General features: G+C 38.2%; 1 protein-coding gene across 2 annotated transcripts in view; it reads left to right on the top strand.

Moving 5' to 3' along the window:
- Positions 1-11,373, top strand: part of SEMA3D (semaphorin 3D) — a 144,238-nt gene extending 132,865 nt beyond the window's left edge. For both annotated transcript variants that reach the window (XM_032207405.1, XM_032207406.1), the window contains exon 18: positions 9,811-11,373. In XM_032207405.1, the coding sequence (XP_032063296.1) occupies positions 9,811-10,224 (414 nt within the window). In that variant the 3' untranslated portion in view covers positions 10,225-11,373. The remainder of the gene's footprint in view (positions 1-9,810) is intronic.
- The last annotated feature ends 7,761 nt before the right edge of the window (positions 11,374-19,134 follow it).

Raw genomic sequence — 19,134 nt, forward strand, 5'->3', positions numbered from 1 at the left:
AATACTGCAAGTAAAACAAACAAACAAACAAACAAAACTTTTTGTTCAGTAACTAGCACAACTACTTCTTCAGGCAAAAGTATGTTCAAACCTCTGCTCCATTTAGTGTCTGACCTTCCCTCATATTGTTAAACATTGTGGCTTTGTATGTCTTGCTGCTTCTCTCTTTGTCTCCCCAGAGAAAGAACAGTTTGTGCAGCAAGGACCTTTTTTGTTTTGTTTTGTTATGTTTTGTTTTTGTTTGTTTGTTTGTTTTTGTTTTTATTTTTTTTCTTTTTTGGAGTCTGAGGATTTTTCTGAAATGGCACTCTGTGCTGATGTAGAGATGTCACTTTAAAGAATTGCACCTTTCACCTGAAGTAGAAAGTAGTGAGATTTGTGATGGCCCTTAACTCCTGCAGGAGGCAGTTCTGGGGTCTGTACCAGTGGAGAAGTGCTGGAAAAACCTCCAGGTGCCCCTGTACCATGTCCTGTGGACTTCTTTCTGGCCTAGTGACAAAGGGGCCCTCTTACACGCCCAAAAGGTCAACAATTGGGACTGATCTGGACTGGGTTTGAGAGAGTTTCAAACCTCAGGAGCCTTCATAGCCTTTCTATTACATGAATGATTTTGTGTCTGAGGCCAAGTCCTGCTGTGGCTGCAGCCATGGCAACGTGGAAGGAGAAGAAGGGAAAAGAAGAGCTGCTCCCAGGTGTTAGATATGCTTTTTTGTTAAATGTTCATCCCAGATAAAAATTAGGAACTAACAAACACACAACCAGTCTTCCACTCTCAATGATAACCTGTCCTGTGAGGTTTTCTGAGTGCATAAAGTAGTCTAGTTCTTTGTAAAAGCTGGGGAGATGCAAGCCATGGCAGGTGCCCATGAGAGCATCACCTCTGGTTGAGACCTTCCTCACTGCTGTCGTCCCCTAAGCACTGCTTGTAACATGAATGGAAATCTGTAGGGATGAAGCCACCTCAAAGTTGAGACCTCAGTTATGGTTTCACCCAGGAAGCAAGAGTAAAGGGATATGAGTCACCTCTGAGTTTTCTCCATAAAAAATGGAGAAATTTTAATTTACTCCCTTTTACTTACCTATGCTTTGGATTGGCAAAGATTCTTCCCTCTGCTGGGAATAAACATCTCACTAATTTATAGACATACTGCTTCCCCCAACATGAACTAAATGCCAAAGGAAGGAGCTTACTGGTTTGAAATACCACCTCTAACCTCCATTACAGTCTATAATTGGGAAAAAAAAAGTGGTCTTCTGATCAGCAGGCCAAACATGATCATAGCCACAGGTGGTTAAAGTGAAAACCCAGCTAGAAGTATATCAGGCTTTAAAAACCTATGGGCATTCATGGTTTTTGCTTTAATTGATTTACCTTTAAGTGTCCTGTACAGAAGACTGTGCTCTACTTCCCTAAGGCAGCAGTTTGCAAATGCAATTACATATTTGATCAGAGAAAAAAGAAAAGTATTTGCTTAATTCAAACCATGTGTTTAAGAGTAATTTTAAAAATAAATTTAAGCAGGTACTTTTTTTTTTTTTTTTTTTTTCTTTTGTAATTCTGAACAGTAGTTCATATCAAGTTATGAGGAGACCCAGTCATGTTTTTTAACCAATGCATCACAACTACAGCATGTGTCCAAGTTCCTCAGAGCTACAAACTTCACCTGAAGCAGTCAGGTCTCTGTGAATAACATAATATTTCTGTATCATAAGAAGCAGCACTTTAGAGATTTGAAAGCCTCTTATGGAGTGCTGTTTCTAAGTTTTACCTGTTTCAATTTAGGAAAAAATAAATAAATTGATTTTTTCCTATGTCATAGGTGCAGGTACCTGAAAGTCAGGAAGCCCAGTTTATTTATTTATTTATTTCTCTTTTATTTGATTACAAAACAAACAGCAGATCAAACTGACTTTTGAACAAAATCAGAGCAGGCTAAAAGCCTATATAACATAGCTTAAAGTAAGGCTATGCCATTTTTTACCAACATCTGTGTTTCTAAATGGTTAATTGTGGGAATGTCTGGGCCCCCATTCCCATTTTTGCACCAAATACCAGTAATCCAGACACCATGATTCCTAATACTACAGGAGTACCCAGCATGCCAAGGTTGTGATCTAGGGAGAGAGGATGGAAATGTGCACTTATGTGTGATGGCATTTGAATCTCCAGCAAGCGCACAGTATACATCTTTGCACATTAGCAGCCTTCCACAGAAATGTTTACTGGGCTTGCTCTGTGTAAACAATCTGACATCTGTTTGTATGAGAAAAGTAAAGCTTTGCTAAAAGGCTAGATTAACCTCTGAGGCAAATTTAGAAGAAAATTTGAAGAAGAAATCTGCAGACAGATTTTCTACATTATGAATGCTAACAGTAGGCAAATAGCTTCTTACCACATATTGTCCCTAAAGCCATAGCAGTGTTTCTGTGATCTAGCTTTGATAAAATAGAAGTTGGAGCACATGTTCCGGAACTCCTTGGGGTGGTTTTGTTAGTTTATTTTATTTATTTATTTATTTATTTTTCCAGTCTTTGAAGGTTGCAGCTTGTATAAATGCATATGCACACATTGACAATTACAGGATCAGATCACTTAAAGACAGTATATAGCTATTAGTTTTGCTTGATTCCTGCCAGAGAATTCTTTTTCTTATTTTCTAGTGTTTTGACCCAGTTTAGTTCCAGTCTCCTAAGAACTGGAACTCATCCTGAGTAAACTCAGCTTTCACATCTCAAATTACCATGTTGGGACATTTCATTTTTTAGAAGGAAAAGAGAGAAAAAAAATAATAAATATATATATATTTAAAATAGAGTTAATCATATATGAATGTCATGTTTAAAAATGCATGTACCAGAAGTTAAATTCCTAATTTCAGATATGACTGCCTAAATAAATCCACTCAATCTGTAGAAAAGCTGAGCATCACTCTTCCTGTTAAAGGGAATAAGAGTATTTGCAGGTTAAAATGTTAATCCTTTTTTTAATATGGGCATTTTTAAATTAAGATTTTCAGTTTTCCTAATTTGGAATCTATTTTATCAGTGGAAATGAGTTCATTGGTATTAGAGCCTAATTGGAGGCCTTCCTGGAAAATTCAAGGACAGGCATAGTAATTGACTTTCTTTGCAAAGTACTTCTACTTGACTGAAATACCATATGTGACAGCAACAAGGTAGTCATATTTAATGTGTAGCTTGATCTTTGCTTAGCCAATGCCTCACCATAACTTTTCCCATTACAATTATATTTTCTGCTCCCTCTCCCTTCCTGCAGCAGATTTCTCAAATAACACTGTGCATTATTTCAGTGCGTGTCTTAGCGGTGTAACTTATTGTGATGACGATACCATGCTTTTCAAATGACTCTGTGCACCTGGAACTTAGGTTACGGACTTTTAGTTCCAGGGCTGTAGCTGCAATGTCTCAGCAAGTCTTTAAGCCTCGCTTTGCAAATAGACAGCTACACACTCTCTCTGACATGTATTACAGCTTCCTGAGGGAAGGAAAAGGGCAAAATTCAGAGTAGGTGGGAAGCGTTGTGCCCAGCAGGATGTCTCCAACATTTCACCCTTCGGGTCATGGTTCAGAGTGTGACTTCCAGCCAGAGCAACCTGTGGGGAGGGACAGGATCTCCTGTGGTCCAGGAGCTGTCACCAGGTCATTTTGCTGCCAGTGGGAGTACATTTTCCTGTAGTTTGGGGCTGTTTTAAGGTCAGGAGTCAAATATCTAGTGCTTTTGTGGTTAGTGTTGCTCATGCAATTGATCACATTTGTTCCTGTGCTTGCAGTTTCAGTCACTGAGATGAGGGAGAGTGTTTTGGTGAATGGAGTTCATAAAACAAACAAGCAAATAAATAAATAAATAAAGTGGGGATGTCATTTCTACATAATGACTTAAAGTGCTGAAGTTTCCTGAAGCTTAAACTCAGATATTTATTTATTTTTTCTGAAATTCCTATGTGTTATATTCCTAGGTATATAATAGGCATCAGGACTGGAAAAAAAAAAAAAAAAAAAACCACAAACAAACAAACAAACAAACAAAAAAAAAAACACAAGTGCAAGGCTCCCTATTAAGCCCTCAGTTTCGGTGCCTTGTGGCTCTGGAAAGTGTTAGGCCTTCTGCTTTAGGCTGGCCTTCACTGTGGGCCTCCTGGGGCTTGGGGCCTGCCAAACTGCCACGCATCCATGAAGGGGACAGAACAAACCATATGGTCTGAAGTGACAGAACAGGTGCGGGTCGCTTTTAACTCTCTCTTTCCTGGTATATTCATACCTGGAGGTGAAAATAAATCCCCTGAAAGGCAGAAGAACATTCCAGTTTCTTCTGCAGCCATTCTCACCCTGTCCCATTTTCCTACTCCACAGGGGTAGGAAAACAGGCTGTGTTTTTTCTGACAGACCCAGCCCAATGACCGCCTGATGTTTTGGTAGGTACACTAACGTGACTCACTCTTGTATAGGACTTGATGGGCGCAGGAGCATGACCTCATCAGGGAAGAGCTGTTTCCTTTCAACATTTTAGCCAGACTAAGACATTTTTCAGTTTGCCCAGGATCTGTGTCCTGTTCAGTTGACCTTAGTGGGTGTATGCTGGTGAATGAGACATAAGTTTCCATATCTTTTTGTGGCTGGAGATTCTTGCATCATGATGGCTGTGATTTTCATTGTTATAAACATCTGTTCAGAAGAATCTTGTGAAAAAAAAATATAAAAAAGGTGCTAAAGGATGCATAGGCCAGCCCTAAAACCTAAAAGTCAGATGAGAGAGCTGAGTAAGGAAGAGGACATATACCAAGGTCTAAATTTCTAGTAGTAATTTCTGTAACAGGAGTGAATTTCAGTATTTTTGTAGCAGACACAGACTTAATCCTTCGGTCGATAAGAAACAGATCAAGAGTGGGAGAAAATAAGATTTATTCTGCAGCCTAGGGACTAATTATAGCTCTTATGCTTTCACTCTTTTATTTTATTATGACTCATTGGCTTGGCATTTTTTTTCTAATACCTTGAGATTTTCAAGTAAGACTAATATTTTTGACAGTTTCCTAAGGGGAAAAAAAGATGTAACTCTGAGCTGCTACATAAGGTGATATTACTGCTTTCATTTGAATATATCGGGGGGTAAAAGTTTAAAAATTAGTCATAGAATGAGAAGTTAGCTTCATCTTGAGAATAACAGAATGCACATTTCTCCATAATGTCACTACCAACAACACGTTCTTCATTTTAGTTGTGAATTCTTAGTAAATAAATTAAAAAAAAATGCTAAAAAAGGGAAAAAAAAAAAAAAAAAGCAGCAGAAGAAGAAGTAGAGAAATTAACTCTACAGCTGTGTTGGAGTTACATGATTAGTTTACCAGGACAACAGAAAAAAAAAGTTGCATATAATAATAATTCCAACAAAAGCAGAGTAATCTTTATTTCCACTCAAATGGTGAGAATGAATAAGAAGGCAATAGAAAAAAACAAAGTTGAATGTGATTTCTAAGCAAATGTTCCTCATTTCTCTCTCCTCCCTGCAACAGTTTGTTCAGGGGTTGCTGCTAACCCATGATTAGTCCAGCTTTACCTCTAACATTTTTTCACATGGTGATTAATGAGGGAAGGCAGGCTTTGAAGCCACTTTCTTCTCCCAGACAGGTGCAGTGTTTTAACTGTGAAAGAGTTGACATGTGAATTATTTGTAAAGAGGGAGCTATCTAAACACATCATTAGCAAAGGACAAAAGGCATTGACCTAACCTGGTGCCACAGCACTTTCAAATCCTTGGTTGTTTTCCAACTTACTGATTGTTTGAAGATTTGCCATCATTATTGGCAAAGCCTATTGTTAAATTTAGGTTGCAAAAATCAATTTGATTTACATGGAGATATTTTTCCTTTATCAAATATTGCCAATTCCTATAGCATGTGCCATACTTTATTTAGTGTAATTTTCAAACCTCAAGTGCCTACCATAAAGAATAAAATGTACAAAATTCAGATTATTATTATTATTATTTTTTTTTATAAATTAAAAAAAAAAATCACCTGCTCCCACTCCAGTAAAAAAGAAAGTTAATGGTAATCAATTGCTTCATTTTTTGTGGTTTACAATTGGTTCCCAATTGAACAAAACTATTTCTCTCCTGTTTAATTTTTATTGTATGCTGAAATTTAAGCATGTCAGCAAGCTTTTTGTGAATTAAAGCCGTTGTACTTCTGAATTTTTAAAACCCTATTTATAAATATTTAAGGAGAGGTATTGATTATAACTGGGGGGGAGAAGAATCCACAGTTGACCAAAACAGAATGATGTATTTAATCTAAGTAGCCTTTTCACTCTCCTCAAAATTTAATAAAATGTGTTTTACATCTATAGGTCAGGAACCAAAGAGCACATTAAACATTCAAGTGAAAGGTTAAAGATCTACTACCAAGTAATGAAATGCCAGGTGTTTATGAAACTCCAGAGCCCTATGGGGGAAAAAGTAGAGAGGAAAGACAGGAAGAGTTCTGAACCTATGGGTAAAACAACATAAACAGGATACCAAAAAGAGAAGTGAGGGGGAAAAACAATAATGAAGTGTTGCTCAATACGTGTGAAATTGGAGCCATAATTTCATCCTACCAGAGGATAAGAAAAGAATGAACAATGAAGGCCCAGAGAAGAAGGAGGTGACAGTCACTGTAAATCAATATCCAAGGTTAACACAGGACATTCTGTAAGAATGCTGCTTCATTAAAAATAGAAGCTGTGATGGGCTGGGATTAAGGGACACAACCAATTTAGCCTCTGTTAGCTTTCTCTGCAGTATCCTGAGGCAGAGTGGGGCAACTCTCTGAGTTAACACATTTACAACTAGAAAGGGACGGCTGCTACACAAACGGTAAATACTTATGAGTAGCAGGGTGCTGGACTTGGGGGTCCAGTCATCTTTTCAAGTCTAGATATGCCATTATTCTCCCTTCCTTTCACTGAAAATGAGCGAAGCACTAGTGAGGGCTTTTTGGCCTGGTGCCGAGCCAGCCGAAAGAGCCAGCTGGAGCACTTCCAAGTGTAGGAGGTACACAGCTGTCAAGGCACTCTAGACTACAATACTGGCAGAGCCACAATAGGCAGATGCTACCACTGCAATTGCATCCAGCCCTGAGCTCAAAGAGGTCTGTCCCGTTTTCACTGAAACAATGTGGGAACTGGATCTTTGCATAGAGCTTTATGAAACCCAAGTGCCTGCAAATTAGCTTCACCTTCCCATCCCTCTTCCTAAATTCCTCAAACTGGGGGTCTGTAGGATTTTCCATTCTTAGCATGAAGCCTGGGCAGAAAAAAGAGGGGCTTCCTTGTCATGTTGCAACAGCCAAACCCCTGAGCACTTCCACCTGGCCTCTGCTCCTGCTTCGCTTTGTGGAGTACAACAGCACAAGGAAACACCTGCCCTAGACATACTTCTGCCTACAGCTACTTATCTTTGGGTTCATTTATACCTTTTATGATTCTGTTTTTACTGTAACCATGAGGAAGGTACATTTACTTGGGACGAAGTGCCAATATCTGATAAAATTGAAGACTATTATGCTGTAGCTTCTGGAAGAGAAAATTTGGTCTTTTCTAATCTGTCTCCCTGCTATCTTCTGTGTCTGTTCTTCTGTTTTGACCATAATTTCTCCAGTTGGAACTCAGTATAGTAAATCAAATATGGCTGGTGCTCATGTAGCACCTGTTGTCAGAAAATAATCAATTTTCCAGGAATTTTCAGAAATTAGCATGATTTCACCCTGCTGGTGCCAATAGGCATGATTATATCCAATTTACAAACAAAGAAACTAAAACTCAGGGTTGACACAAGACTATCGACATGTGTCAGGATCCAAACAATGCCTGGCCACAGAAGCAGGCAGCCAGAGCCATGTTCTAGCATAGGTTTTTGTAGCATTTGATTTCTCCTCTCTGATGCAGTCAAAACAATTGCAGTACACAGGCCAATATCTACCTATATCTAATCTATAGGTAGATATACAGGTAGATTAATCTACTAATCTATAGGTTGCTGAAGATTGTAGTAGCTGATACAGGCTAGCAAGGAAAACTCTCTTTCTGTTCATGTATTACTTAGATACACGTGTGTTATATTTTCTGCTGATCTTGAAAAGGTCTCTTAAATCATTTAACCCTTCCAAAGTCTTTATCAAAGAATATCAGAAAATGGGAAAGCAAAAAGCCCTGGGAAGGGCACCTCATCCATCTTTTTGCTCCAAGATACCCTCTTATGATAAAGTACCAGTGAGTTAGAATCATAACAGATGGAGAATCATATGTAGAAATACATTTTTTTTTTTTTTCCCATGGAGTAGAAGAGGGAATTGTGTGCAGATTTTTTACATAAAGAAACAGTGTGTAGCTTACCCACTGTGAATAAATCTAATTTAGTCATCTTTATGCCTCCATGATCTTCATTCTCTGAAGTCTGTTGGAGGGTCAGATGTGCACTCCGGGAAATTTTCCAGATTCTGTGTTGGTTCTCTCTGCCCCCACCCCTCTTTTTAAAGCCGGTGCTCAGCCCTGTGCAGAAGATTTTCTTCATTATAACAGTACCACCAGCAGCGCTCAGGCTGTGATCAAGACACTGGCTTTGCTGCAGGCTGAGTAAGAGGCACCCCGGGCCCTTCGGTGCTGTTGTGACCTGCAGCCTCTGTGTGGCAGCAGAACATCGCATGCCAGGGAGATGACAGCTCTGTGCTGGAACAAGATTGTTTTCAAAGGAAATGCTGGTGTTGGAGTCTGGGAGTTAGGGCTCTGCTTTCTGCTTACACCTCTGCTACTAATCTTTATATGGTCTTTGGCAAATCATTTACTTTCTGTGTTCCCCAGCTGCAAAAATACTTAGGTGCCCAATGCCCCAACTTTTTTTTTTTTTTTTTTTTTTTTTTTTTTATTGTATTGTATTTCTATTTTATTTTTATTTTATGTTATTTATTTTGTTATTTATTTTATATATATATATATAATTTTAGTTTAGTTTAGTTTAGTTCAGAGTTAGGTTATTTTGGAAATAATTTTCAGATCACCAAATATGTAACTTATCTTACAGTGTTATTACTTTAAGGTGCACCTTATTTTTTAGCATTTCATATCACTCTGTTTTTGGAAATATTTCCATTTATAAATGAAACTGCAGTTCCATGATGACAGACTTCAGCTCTCACTTGCAATCTTTTTTTTTTTTTTTTTTTCCCCTATAAGTTCTTCTAACCTCACTGGGTGCTTTTAAGCATGTCTCAGTGAGTCAAAGGCAGGATCAGTTTCCTTTTATAAATCCCAGTTGAAGAAGATAAAAATCAGAGCATTTCACTTTAAAAATCAGCAGTGGTAGTTATTTTCAATGCAATAATGTCTCAGATCATTCCAGATATACAAGTACCCCCATATATTGGATATATTATGGATACCTCAAGAAAAGCAGTTAAAAAACAAATGAGATTTATGGCACTAACCGCCTAACCTTCCTTGGAGAATGCAGCCTATCTACTGCATTCTGGTGTGATGAGTGCTGCTGTCTGGCCTTTCAGCTGTACGCTATGTATCCTTTACTAATGCATGCTGAAATATCACTGATGCAGATGCTATAGTTAGGAGCAAAACTCAGGAATTGAAAGGATCTCATGGTATCTGAGCCATGCATGCCCCATCTTGTGGTGCGACAGGGTGTGCAGTGTGCCCGCCCTGCCTTGCCTCCACTTTGGTATTGCACTGACACATGTTCTATTTTTTTTTCTGAGGAAATTCACATTCACAATTCACATTCTTCTCTGTCTAACCATGCAGCTGAAGGCAGATGAAAGGATCATCAAAACCGAGCACGGGCTGCTGATCCGCAGCTTGCAAAGACGGGATGCAGGAGCCTATTTCTGCAAAGCCCAGGAACACACCTTTGTCCACACCATCGTAAAGCTGAATTTAAATGTCATTGAGAATGGCCAAATGGAAGGCACTCAGAAAACTGAGGACGAGGAGGGCCGGGTGAGGGATTTGCTGACAGAGTCCCGGCTGCGGTACAAGGACTACATCCAGCTCGTCAGCAGCCCCAGCTTTAGCCTGGATGAGTACTGTGAACAGATGTGGCACCGGGAGAAACGGCGACAGCGAAACAAGGGTGGTGCCAAATGGAAACATGTGCAGGAGATGAAAAAAAAGCGAAACCGAAGGCACCATGAGCCGGCCAGGCCACCATCTACATAGTTTGCAAACACTATTTAAAGAAAGGACATTTTCCACAAAAAAACAAAAACAAAAACAAAACAAACAAAAACAAAAACAAGAACAAAAACAAAATACTGTTATGTTTTTGTGCATCTTGCCTATGAATTAGTACTGCTTCTTACTGAAATCAGATAGCTCACCATCACTATTAATCTGTACAAGACTGTACAATGGGATTCGATACCAAATGAGATGTTCCTTATTGGAGTACCACATGCCAGGCAATAATTTTGAATGCATTCATTAAAAAGAAAAGATGTACACTTTTAGCTAATTTCTGGGTAGCCTGAGGCTACGCGAGCTGTGTTCTGTACTTTCTGCATAATTTTCACATAGGATTTAGCGTCTGTGTTCCCATGTTAATATTTGCTGCCATGTTCCACCCCAGAGGTGGCTCCATTTCAGGGGAGGGTAGATGTATTCATAGTTCTTTGGCATCTTTCTGAATAAGAAGCACGGTAGAAATGTGTGACAGATCTGCAAAAATACCCGCTAATTTACCCATTGGGCTTGTATACAGGCACATGGGTGGGGTTTGCTAGCATAGAGAGGCTCAGTGAAAAATCAAATTAAGTATTGGTTTAGGGATTACATTGATTTTCCCCATTAAAAAAAAAAAAATAGAGAGAGAGAGAGAAAGCATAATCATAGTTTAAGAGAGGGAAATTATCAAGCCTTATTCATTAGAGTTTGATAGCCACCAGTCTGCAGTCCATCTGCTGAAATTAAATGTTCACCCTAATTGAAATTGCCACTGAGATGCTTGGGAGTAAATTTCCTAAGTGGTGTGTGGGAGGTATGTGCACAAATCCTATTAACAAATAATGGGATCCCTGCCTGCACCTCTCCTGTTCCTCTCAGTGTTGTACTCTGGCTGTTTCTCTGGCCCTTTGCTAGCCTTATTTTATGCAGAGGAAAAGAAAAATAAAAGACAACAAGAAAGCTAAAACAAATGACGATGAGGGAAGATATTTAGTGGCTGAGACCAGTGCTCTTGACACAGAGCTGACATTCCTCAGATGTGTGTATTCTTTGGGATTTTCTCCCAAAGGTCTTATGTATTTTTAAGTTGAAAATTTGCATTGTCTGAATTAATACTTTTATTATAAATAAAGAAATCAAAAGATGTCCAAGTGTAAATAAAACTTGTAAGTTAGAAGTTTGCTGTATACCATGATTCCATTTGTAAAATGTTCCTTGTTCCTCAATTCATATTTTTGTTGTAGGAGTGTAAATCTTTTCATATAAGCAGGAAACCCTGGCCTCATTCTCGTCTGTTTGACATCAGTATGATTTTATTGAACTTATTCCTGATATGCAGCAAGAAACACAAGCTCAAAATCAGGCCTACTGTCTCTTCTTATGAGTCACAGCCCTTCTTTCTTCTCTTCCAGCTAACGTCCTCCATTTTGCCTTTCACGCCTTTTTGAGTGTGAAATGAAAAATTAGCCACTTCCTCACATGGAAGAGAGCTTTGATGGATAACAAAATGACAGACTTTACTCGTTTCTCATGCATTCTACAGATCAGGAGAACAAAGTCTGTGGGAAATCCGTGTAATTGGTGTGCGCCTCATTAAGGAACTGAGAGCATTGCTTCAGAAAGTTGCCCTTACCCATGTTGGTGTTTGTGTGCACATTCAGTCCCGGGTTGATAACTGTGTAGCTACCATTTTCATCACTGTTCATTTCCTTTCTGTTGTAAGTCAGATACAGCAATGTGTATGTCAGACTTCAGAAAGGGAACTCAACTTACCCATGCTTCCTGTAAAAACCAAAAGCTGAGTCTGCGTGTATTGTATAAAAGCCAGCAATACCATATGTCATTATTTTTATTTTTTTTTTTGTAGATGTATGAGTTAATTAGGAGATATGAAATGGCATGCATACAATGCTTTGATAGTGTAAAGCACTGAGTGCTAGATATTATAATGTCTGTGGGGAGGAGGGAATTTCTCAGCACAGGACCTTTAATCAGCAGAAAGACTGATGCTGAAGACACTAACCAGCAGTACAGTACTTTGAGCACCTGCTGAGAACTTTTTTTTTTTTTTTTTTTTTTTTTTTGCCATTTTTGCTGCAAAATAACTTAGGCCAGGCATTTCACAGGAGACTCATCGTTTTGAGTACCTTGATTTTAAGGCCAATTACAACTACTTAAAGGAGGTTTTGGGGGGTAATAAACTACTAAATATAAAGCACCCTATGACTGGCATTCTCAATACTCTTGGCTGGAAGGTTGTACTGTCATCATACAGAACCTTCTCAGTTATTCCTTATTAGATTTTTATCAGTCCATAAAGTCCCATTTCTCTTACTTAGGTATCAAGTAAATGAGTGGAATCACAGCAAGGCTGTGGTCTACATTTACATGCACTGACAAAGGGCCTACTCTTCTCGCCAGTGGTGACAGCATTTTAATTTTAGAAAACTGTCATCTCATGTTTGCTAGAAGCAAATCAGTTCTTCTATTTTTTATTTTTTTTTTCTCAATCCTTCATGAAAACTAAATTACTTGAATTATGTTTAGATATAACTGAGGGTATGTATTCTAAAAATGAACCCTCGCCTCACTGACTTTAGTAGAAGCCTTGAATGACTAGAGTCTCAGTGCTGGGAGCATTAGCTTTGAATGGTTGTATTAAAATGTTTTTACTCTAAAAAACAACTTTAATTTCTTTTACTTCCAATGTTGTTTCAATGAGATTCTTCTTAAAGAAATTATCTCATCAGTGTGGGTAGCATAAAACCCCAAGTGAGATATATGGCCACTTCCATCATGGGGAAATAAATTCAATATCCTCCAAACCAGTGGTCTGTACTAGGTTCATACCACCCCATGGAGAATATTTAATAATATTGCACTGATAAATGTCTCTGTTTTGATACATCGGATAAGAGGTATGTATCCTAAAGCTGTCAGGGCTATCTCAGTTTCTCATGCACAGAAGATCTGACATGTCCAAGGAAGCCAGAGGATGTTGGGGACCAGGGATTGAATAGGACATATCAAGGATCACTTCAGAAAACAGGGTTTTGTTAGGCAGGACTCCATAATGCAAACCCATCAGTAGGAGCAGGAGGAACCATGGGTCTTTCAGCCACCTGCAGGCCCAGAGAGGAGTTTAGAGTATGAGCTAGACTAGAAACTAGATCAGTAAAGGATTGGAAAGTATCATTTTATTTTCAGAAAATAAATAAATAAATAAATAAATAAATAAATAAATAATCATCTTGTGTATAATATAAAGGCTAAAACCTAAACCTAACTAAATTTCAAACTAATGATTTGGATATTGGTTGGGTTGCTACGAGCAGTACTATGAGCAACAACAGGCTCATAGTTAAAATGAAACTGAGCCTTGCCTCCTGCAAGAGCCTAGTAAAAAGAAGTTGAACAAAGTTTTGTTCCACAGTGGAAAAAAAAAGTTGCCTCCACCTTAATAACTGCAGGTTTTAAGCAGCTCCCTTACTGCATACGATATAGCATAGATATTTATTTATGGATTCATTCATCCAGGAGTCCAGTTATTAATACTTTATCTTTTCCTTCAACAAAACCTTCCCACTGATCCTGCTTCAGAAAATGGCCAGTGCCTGACTGAACTGCAGTGGCTTTAAACAGATTGCTAGAATTACTAGCACAATGTGATCTATAGTTATAAAAATGCTGAAAACTGACATAATCTTTAAAGCTCAACAGGGCCCTAAACTCTGTAGCAATCTTGCAGTCGGTTAAAATAAAACAGAAAATGGGATTAGCAGAAAAAGGAATAAAGTATTAACACTTATTGTGATAAAGTAGTTCCGTTACTGGAAACTGTTCCAACAACAGGTGTGAATGTGTGTTCATGCCATAAGCAAATACTTTCCTCTCCAAACAGTTTAACTTACACTTGCTTGAGATATCAACCTCGGAATGTGAATGCTTTCCAATTCATAAGTAGATTTTAGACCTGGTTCTCACGTCACTCATAATGCAGTAATTAGGTTAAACGCTACAACTTTCCTTTAGTTCATGTGCTTTTCTGAAAGTCATGACTTTCCCTACAGTTAAAATGCTATAAAGTCTTTAATATATCCATTATACATATTGATCTACATTTAAAATTTCAGATAACGATTGTTTGTTATTTTTACTCATTATTCATATAATTAGTCCATGTGTCTCATAATAATATCTCAATATTTAATAGAAACTAATGGAAATTGATTTTGCTAAAGTGTTGTCACATGAGCATATGTGTATACCAGGACATATTTGAATGTGTTATGTTCATTTTGTAATAGAGTGTAATTGCAAAAGACAAATATGATTTTTAGAGCTAAGGTTTAGATAGGCTCCCACTGACAACAAAGATTAAAATTGAACCAAATCACAGCCTAGGTAGATTATACTCTATTTACAGTCTGGTAGTCAAACAGCCAAATCTATGGGTTATCTGGTACAGTATATTGGCTTGGTTCTTCTTGCATACTCTTGTAGTTGAGATGTGGAGGTCTAAGGAATGACATTTGTATGAATGGAAAATTAAGCCCATGTGTCTCTCTAATATATTCTGTTACATTTTATAAACTATAATGGCCTTCACTGTAGTATTTTACCATAGTGCTTCTAATATGACCCTGAACTAAGCTTCTGTAGCTAGCTGAAGTGTGACATTCTTTGCAGTTGTAATCCAGTTTTCAGGGTTCATAAAATAAGTTCATTATAGTAATAAAAAAGGCACAAGATAAGAGTTCAGTTATAAATTCTAAGTTCAATTATAAGACAGATTTGTAAGATGTTTATTTCTGTATATCAAAATAGTGAGTGACCTTAAATGTATCAGGAACTTCAGCATTTGTTTTTCTTTTCTTGGTAAGGTAAGGATACATAACAAATTATAATCTTGAGATCATCACTTGCCAATGTGTGGCTGAAACATCTGTTCTGACAGCTGTAGCAAGGATGGATTTTTACTTGCTTGTTTTTAACTTCCACCAGTTAAGCCCATTTTCTGCTACGTCTGAGACTCTGCTCTGTCAGGTAACCCTGACACAATGGAGAAATATTGCAGGATCTGTATTTCCTCAGCATATAAACCTCCCCACAAGTCACAGTATCACAATCTGCCTTCAGACAATTACTTTCCTAAGCATTAGCTTTTGTATAGAGCTGCAGATGTAAACCAAATACTGAGAGGTAAATTAGAGACCAGATGGGCTTGCATTTACAAAGGAAATTCTAGGGACTTGCTTAGAGCTCTCCTTTTTCCTTTTGCTTATGTGGTTACTGTGTATAACACTTCAATTTAAAATCAAAGATTTTTGTGCTTTAAAGTATAAGGTTTTCCATGTGATATAAGAAACAGAACATTTCCAGGTGATCTGTTTGATTGATATGGACTGCTGGTTAATAGTTTCAAACAGTGCAAACCAAGGAAGTCATCTGTCCAGCCATATATGGCTGTGATATTTGTAATGATCCTAGACATATCTTATTTTTTGGTATATTAGTGCTGTGGCTATTCCTTCCCTTCCCTTCCCTTCCCTTCCCTTCCCTTCCCTTCCCTTCCCTTCCCTTCCCTTCCCTTCCCTTCCCTTCCCTTCCCTTCCCTTCCCTTCCCTTCCCTTCCCTTCCCTTCCCTTCCCTTCCCTTCCCTTCCCTTCCCTTCCCTTCCCTTCCCTTCCCTTCCCTTCCCTTCCCTTCCCTTCCCTTCCCTTCCCATTTTATTCATGCTACTTCTGCTACTAAGAGGAACCATGTCCAAAGCCAGACATGTTCTGAAGGTGCTTCATCTGATAAATCAGTAAGAGGAACAGAAGGCTTGGGCAGATATTTTGATATGGAAACAGCATAGTACATTTGCAGGGAACAAAGTCTGATGGGTTGAACGAGTATGCTAAGATGTACAAAGACCACAAGGCCATTTATCTTGCATAGACTGAATTAGAGAGTAGATTTTAAAAAGGTATATATTTCTTTAAATTATGAAATGCTTTTGGCATAAACAGATCCAGAAAATTTAAGCTCTTATTAGGTCCATTATTAAATCCGTCATTTTCCAGAAATATCAAAATAGAAAAAGAACGAACAGAATTTTGCAAATTTCCACTTTCTAAATTTATTTTCTTTTCCTTTTAATTGAACTTTTATTTTAAAATATGTTCACTAAAATGTTTCTCTGTAGGACAAGATTTTTTTTTTTAAACCTATATTTTCACATCTCTGAAAAAAAAATCAAGAAAAACTGGGAAATTTTAAATGGAACTGGAATATGTTTCGTATTTTCATGTGTACTTAAACTTGAAAAAGAAGCATCAGAAAATGCTCATGCTCTCTTTCTGAGACTATATGTGGCTTCCATCAAGGACTTATTCCATAGAAATGAACTGAAATAATCACATTTTAAGACTGCCTGTCAACATATCTCAGCTGTAAAAACTAGATGCAAACCATACAAATCTATGAAAATACAAGTGAGAACAGATTATCTCCAAATGTTTACTTTTTTTTTTTTTTTTTTTTTTTTTCCTGATGCATGTGTCTCTATTCCTCTCTCCCCCAGTGACTATCTCAGGATGTATGTTGTCTGGGTTGGCTGGGGAGAGAGGAAGAGATTACAAAAGCATATCTCCAAATTACAAAATGAAAAGTCACACTAAATGGACTGCTGATAAGGATTATGATTAATACCTCACATTTGACCAATAAAGACTATATTTTCTCCTAAGGTAAAATTCATCACTCCTTCCAAACCCCAGCATAGGAATTATATACCATATATAATCTTTTTTAAATTGTGAGGCATAAGTGGTACTCAGGCTGACCTTGTGAGTGGGGTTCAATTTCATTCTTTAATGTAACAGTGTAACTATTTGTAGAGTAATATGGCTTTTTTTTTTTTTTTTAAATAAGTGTATGTATTTGTAAATGCTGCAGCTAATTAAGTTAAAATGATGACTGAAGTATCATTTAAAACTGATAATAAGCTATGTGTTTGCCACGCCTGCTGTTTTACTAGAGATTTAAATCTTATATGCAAAGGTAACACAAAAAAATGTATATTTCGTTCGTACTATAATAAAAGACAAGTACTGAGTTTTGACTTCTTATTTAAACCTATGTCAAACTACAGAGTAAACATGAGCTTTCAAAGAAACAAAATCTGCTTCATGTCATGGAAATGAAGCAGCTTGGATATTAATGCAAGGTCAGTAACCTAAAGCATCTTAATTCATAAGGTTCACCTTGATAAGGGCTGTCAGAGGTTCAGCCTTCATGGAGAATGTTCTTACAACCAATAGACTAAGTCTACAAAAATGTCTTTAAGAAGCCATGGACCTGAGCCATTTGGATTAGTATGTGCAAAGCAGTACACAATAGGCATGTTCATAGTTATTAATTTAAATTCAATAATAGCTTTATAATGCATGCATTTATAGACATTGAGCAACTATCGTTGTCCTTAAAAACTGCACTGACATTGTATTTTGGAGTTGCCCTCAAGACAAATAGATCACCCAACCATCCTAGACAGTCTCGGGAGCACTTTTGCCTTTAAGGGAGTGTGACTGTTTCCTGCCCTTCAGAGTGTTTTCAGGATGGAGATAACTGGGTAGGAGGAAGGGCTGTTCATTTTTGTAATGAAGCAGTGTAGCCTTCCTCCATTGTTAAAGGGAGAGGGAAATTGCTGGGAAAAAAATAATAAAAAAAAAATAGGCTCACCGGTCACCTCTTTTTCTTCAGAACAGCCCCCTGTGTTTCACAGGATTTATTAAAGGCCAAGGAGGATATTTTGTTAGCAGACGGTCAGCATGTCATTTCCAAGGACATCCACACTGGTGCACTCAAGGATGTCTGCTTCCCAATCCCATGCTGTGTCCATTAGACCTCTATGCTTCTGACCCTTCGCTGAAAAGGTCCCAGGGTACTGCAGGCCTGAAAGCTGACTCCACTCCAAATCCCAACTGCAGCAATTGCCTTCTGCTTACCTCCATTCCACCTGCAGTTGCAATTGGATATGGTATTCTTCATTTCCGAGCCTGAACTCTCATTTCTGTGTTCCTGTGCACTGCTAAACAGCTGCTGGGTTCCCCCGCTCCCTCCCCACAGGTGGCTGCATTTGATAATATCTCATGTAGGATCAATCTTGGTCCCATTGAAGTAAGTGGGAATTCTGCCAGGACGTCCCAGCTCTGGTCCTGCCTCCAGCTGGTAAAGCACTTACAGCTCCTGCAGGAGAAGAGGTGCTCTACACAGGCTGCCTGATTAACCAGGTTCATTAGCAGAGGCAGTGTAAGAAAGGAAGAAACCCTTCAGCTCCTTTCTGCAACCACTTGCTCAGTAAGACATTACATGCAGCACTGCTTTGTGTGCACTCACAGAAACAAAAGCTAATTAAGCTGAAATCTGTCATTTTCTCTGTAAGGATTTAAGCAGGCTCAAACTTCCAGACAATTAGTGATGAGTCTCAGGAATGAGCAAAAGAACTCTTACTGCAGTTGCTCAGAAACATTTCCAGAACTGACTGCCTTCCTGAGCAATCTCTGCTCTGCTCTTTGCTGTGTGTGGTGCCTCCTTCCAGACCCTTGGAAACCAGAAGTGCTGTTAGCTGAGGAAGTCTGTGCTTAAAGTAAGAGGTATGAGGTAAAATCTGGCCCTTCATGATTCAAATCACGGGAAGTGTTCTGGGATGTGTTCACACACAGAATCCATAGGTACTGTGAAAACAAGCAACTGGGAGCTAACAGTCTGTTCATAATCATTTGTATTTCTGCAAAGTAAAATATGGTGTAGGGGATGATTAGGGGTTCATATACTTTGCACTAGTGTGTCCATGCAGTTACTGCATACATATCTGCACTGGGGCAGAATGACACAGTTTGCAGTTCACAACCATATTTC

The sequence above is a fragment of the Aythya fuligula genome, chromosome 1 (assembly GCF_009819795.1).
Source record: "Aythya fuligula isolate bAytFul2 chromosome 1, bAytFul2.pri, whole genome shotgun sequence".
NCBI lineage: Eukaryota > Metazoa > Chordata > Aves > Anseriformes > Anatidae > Aythya > Aythya fuligula.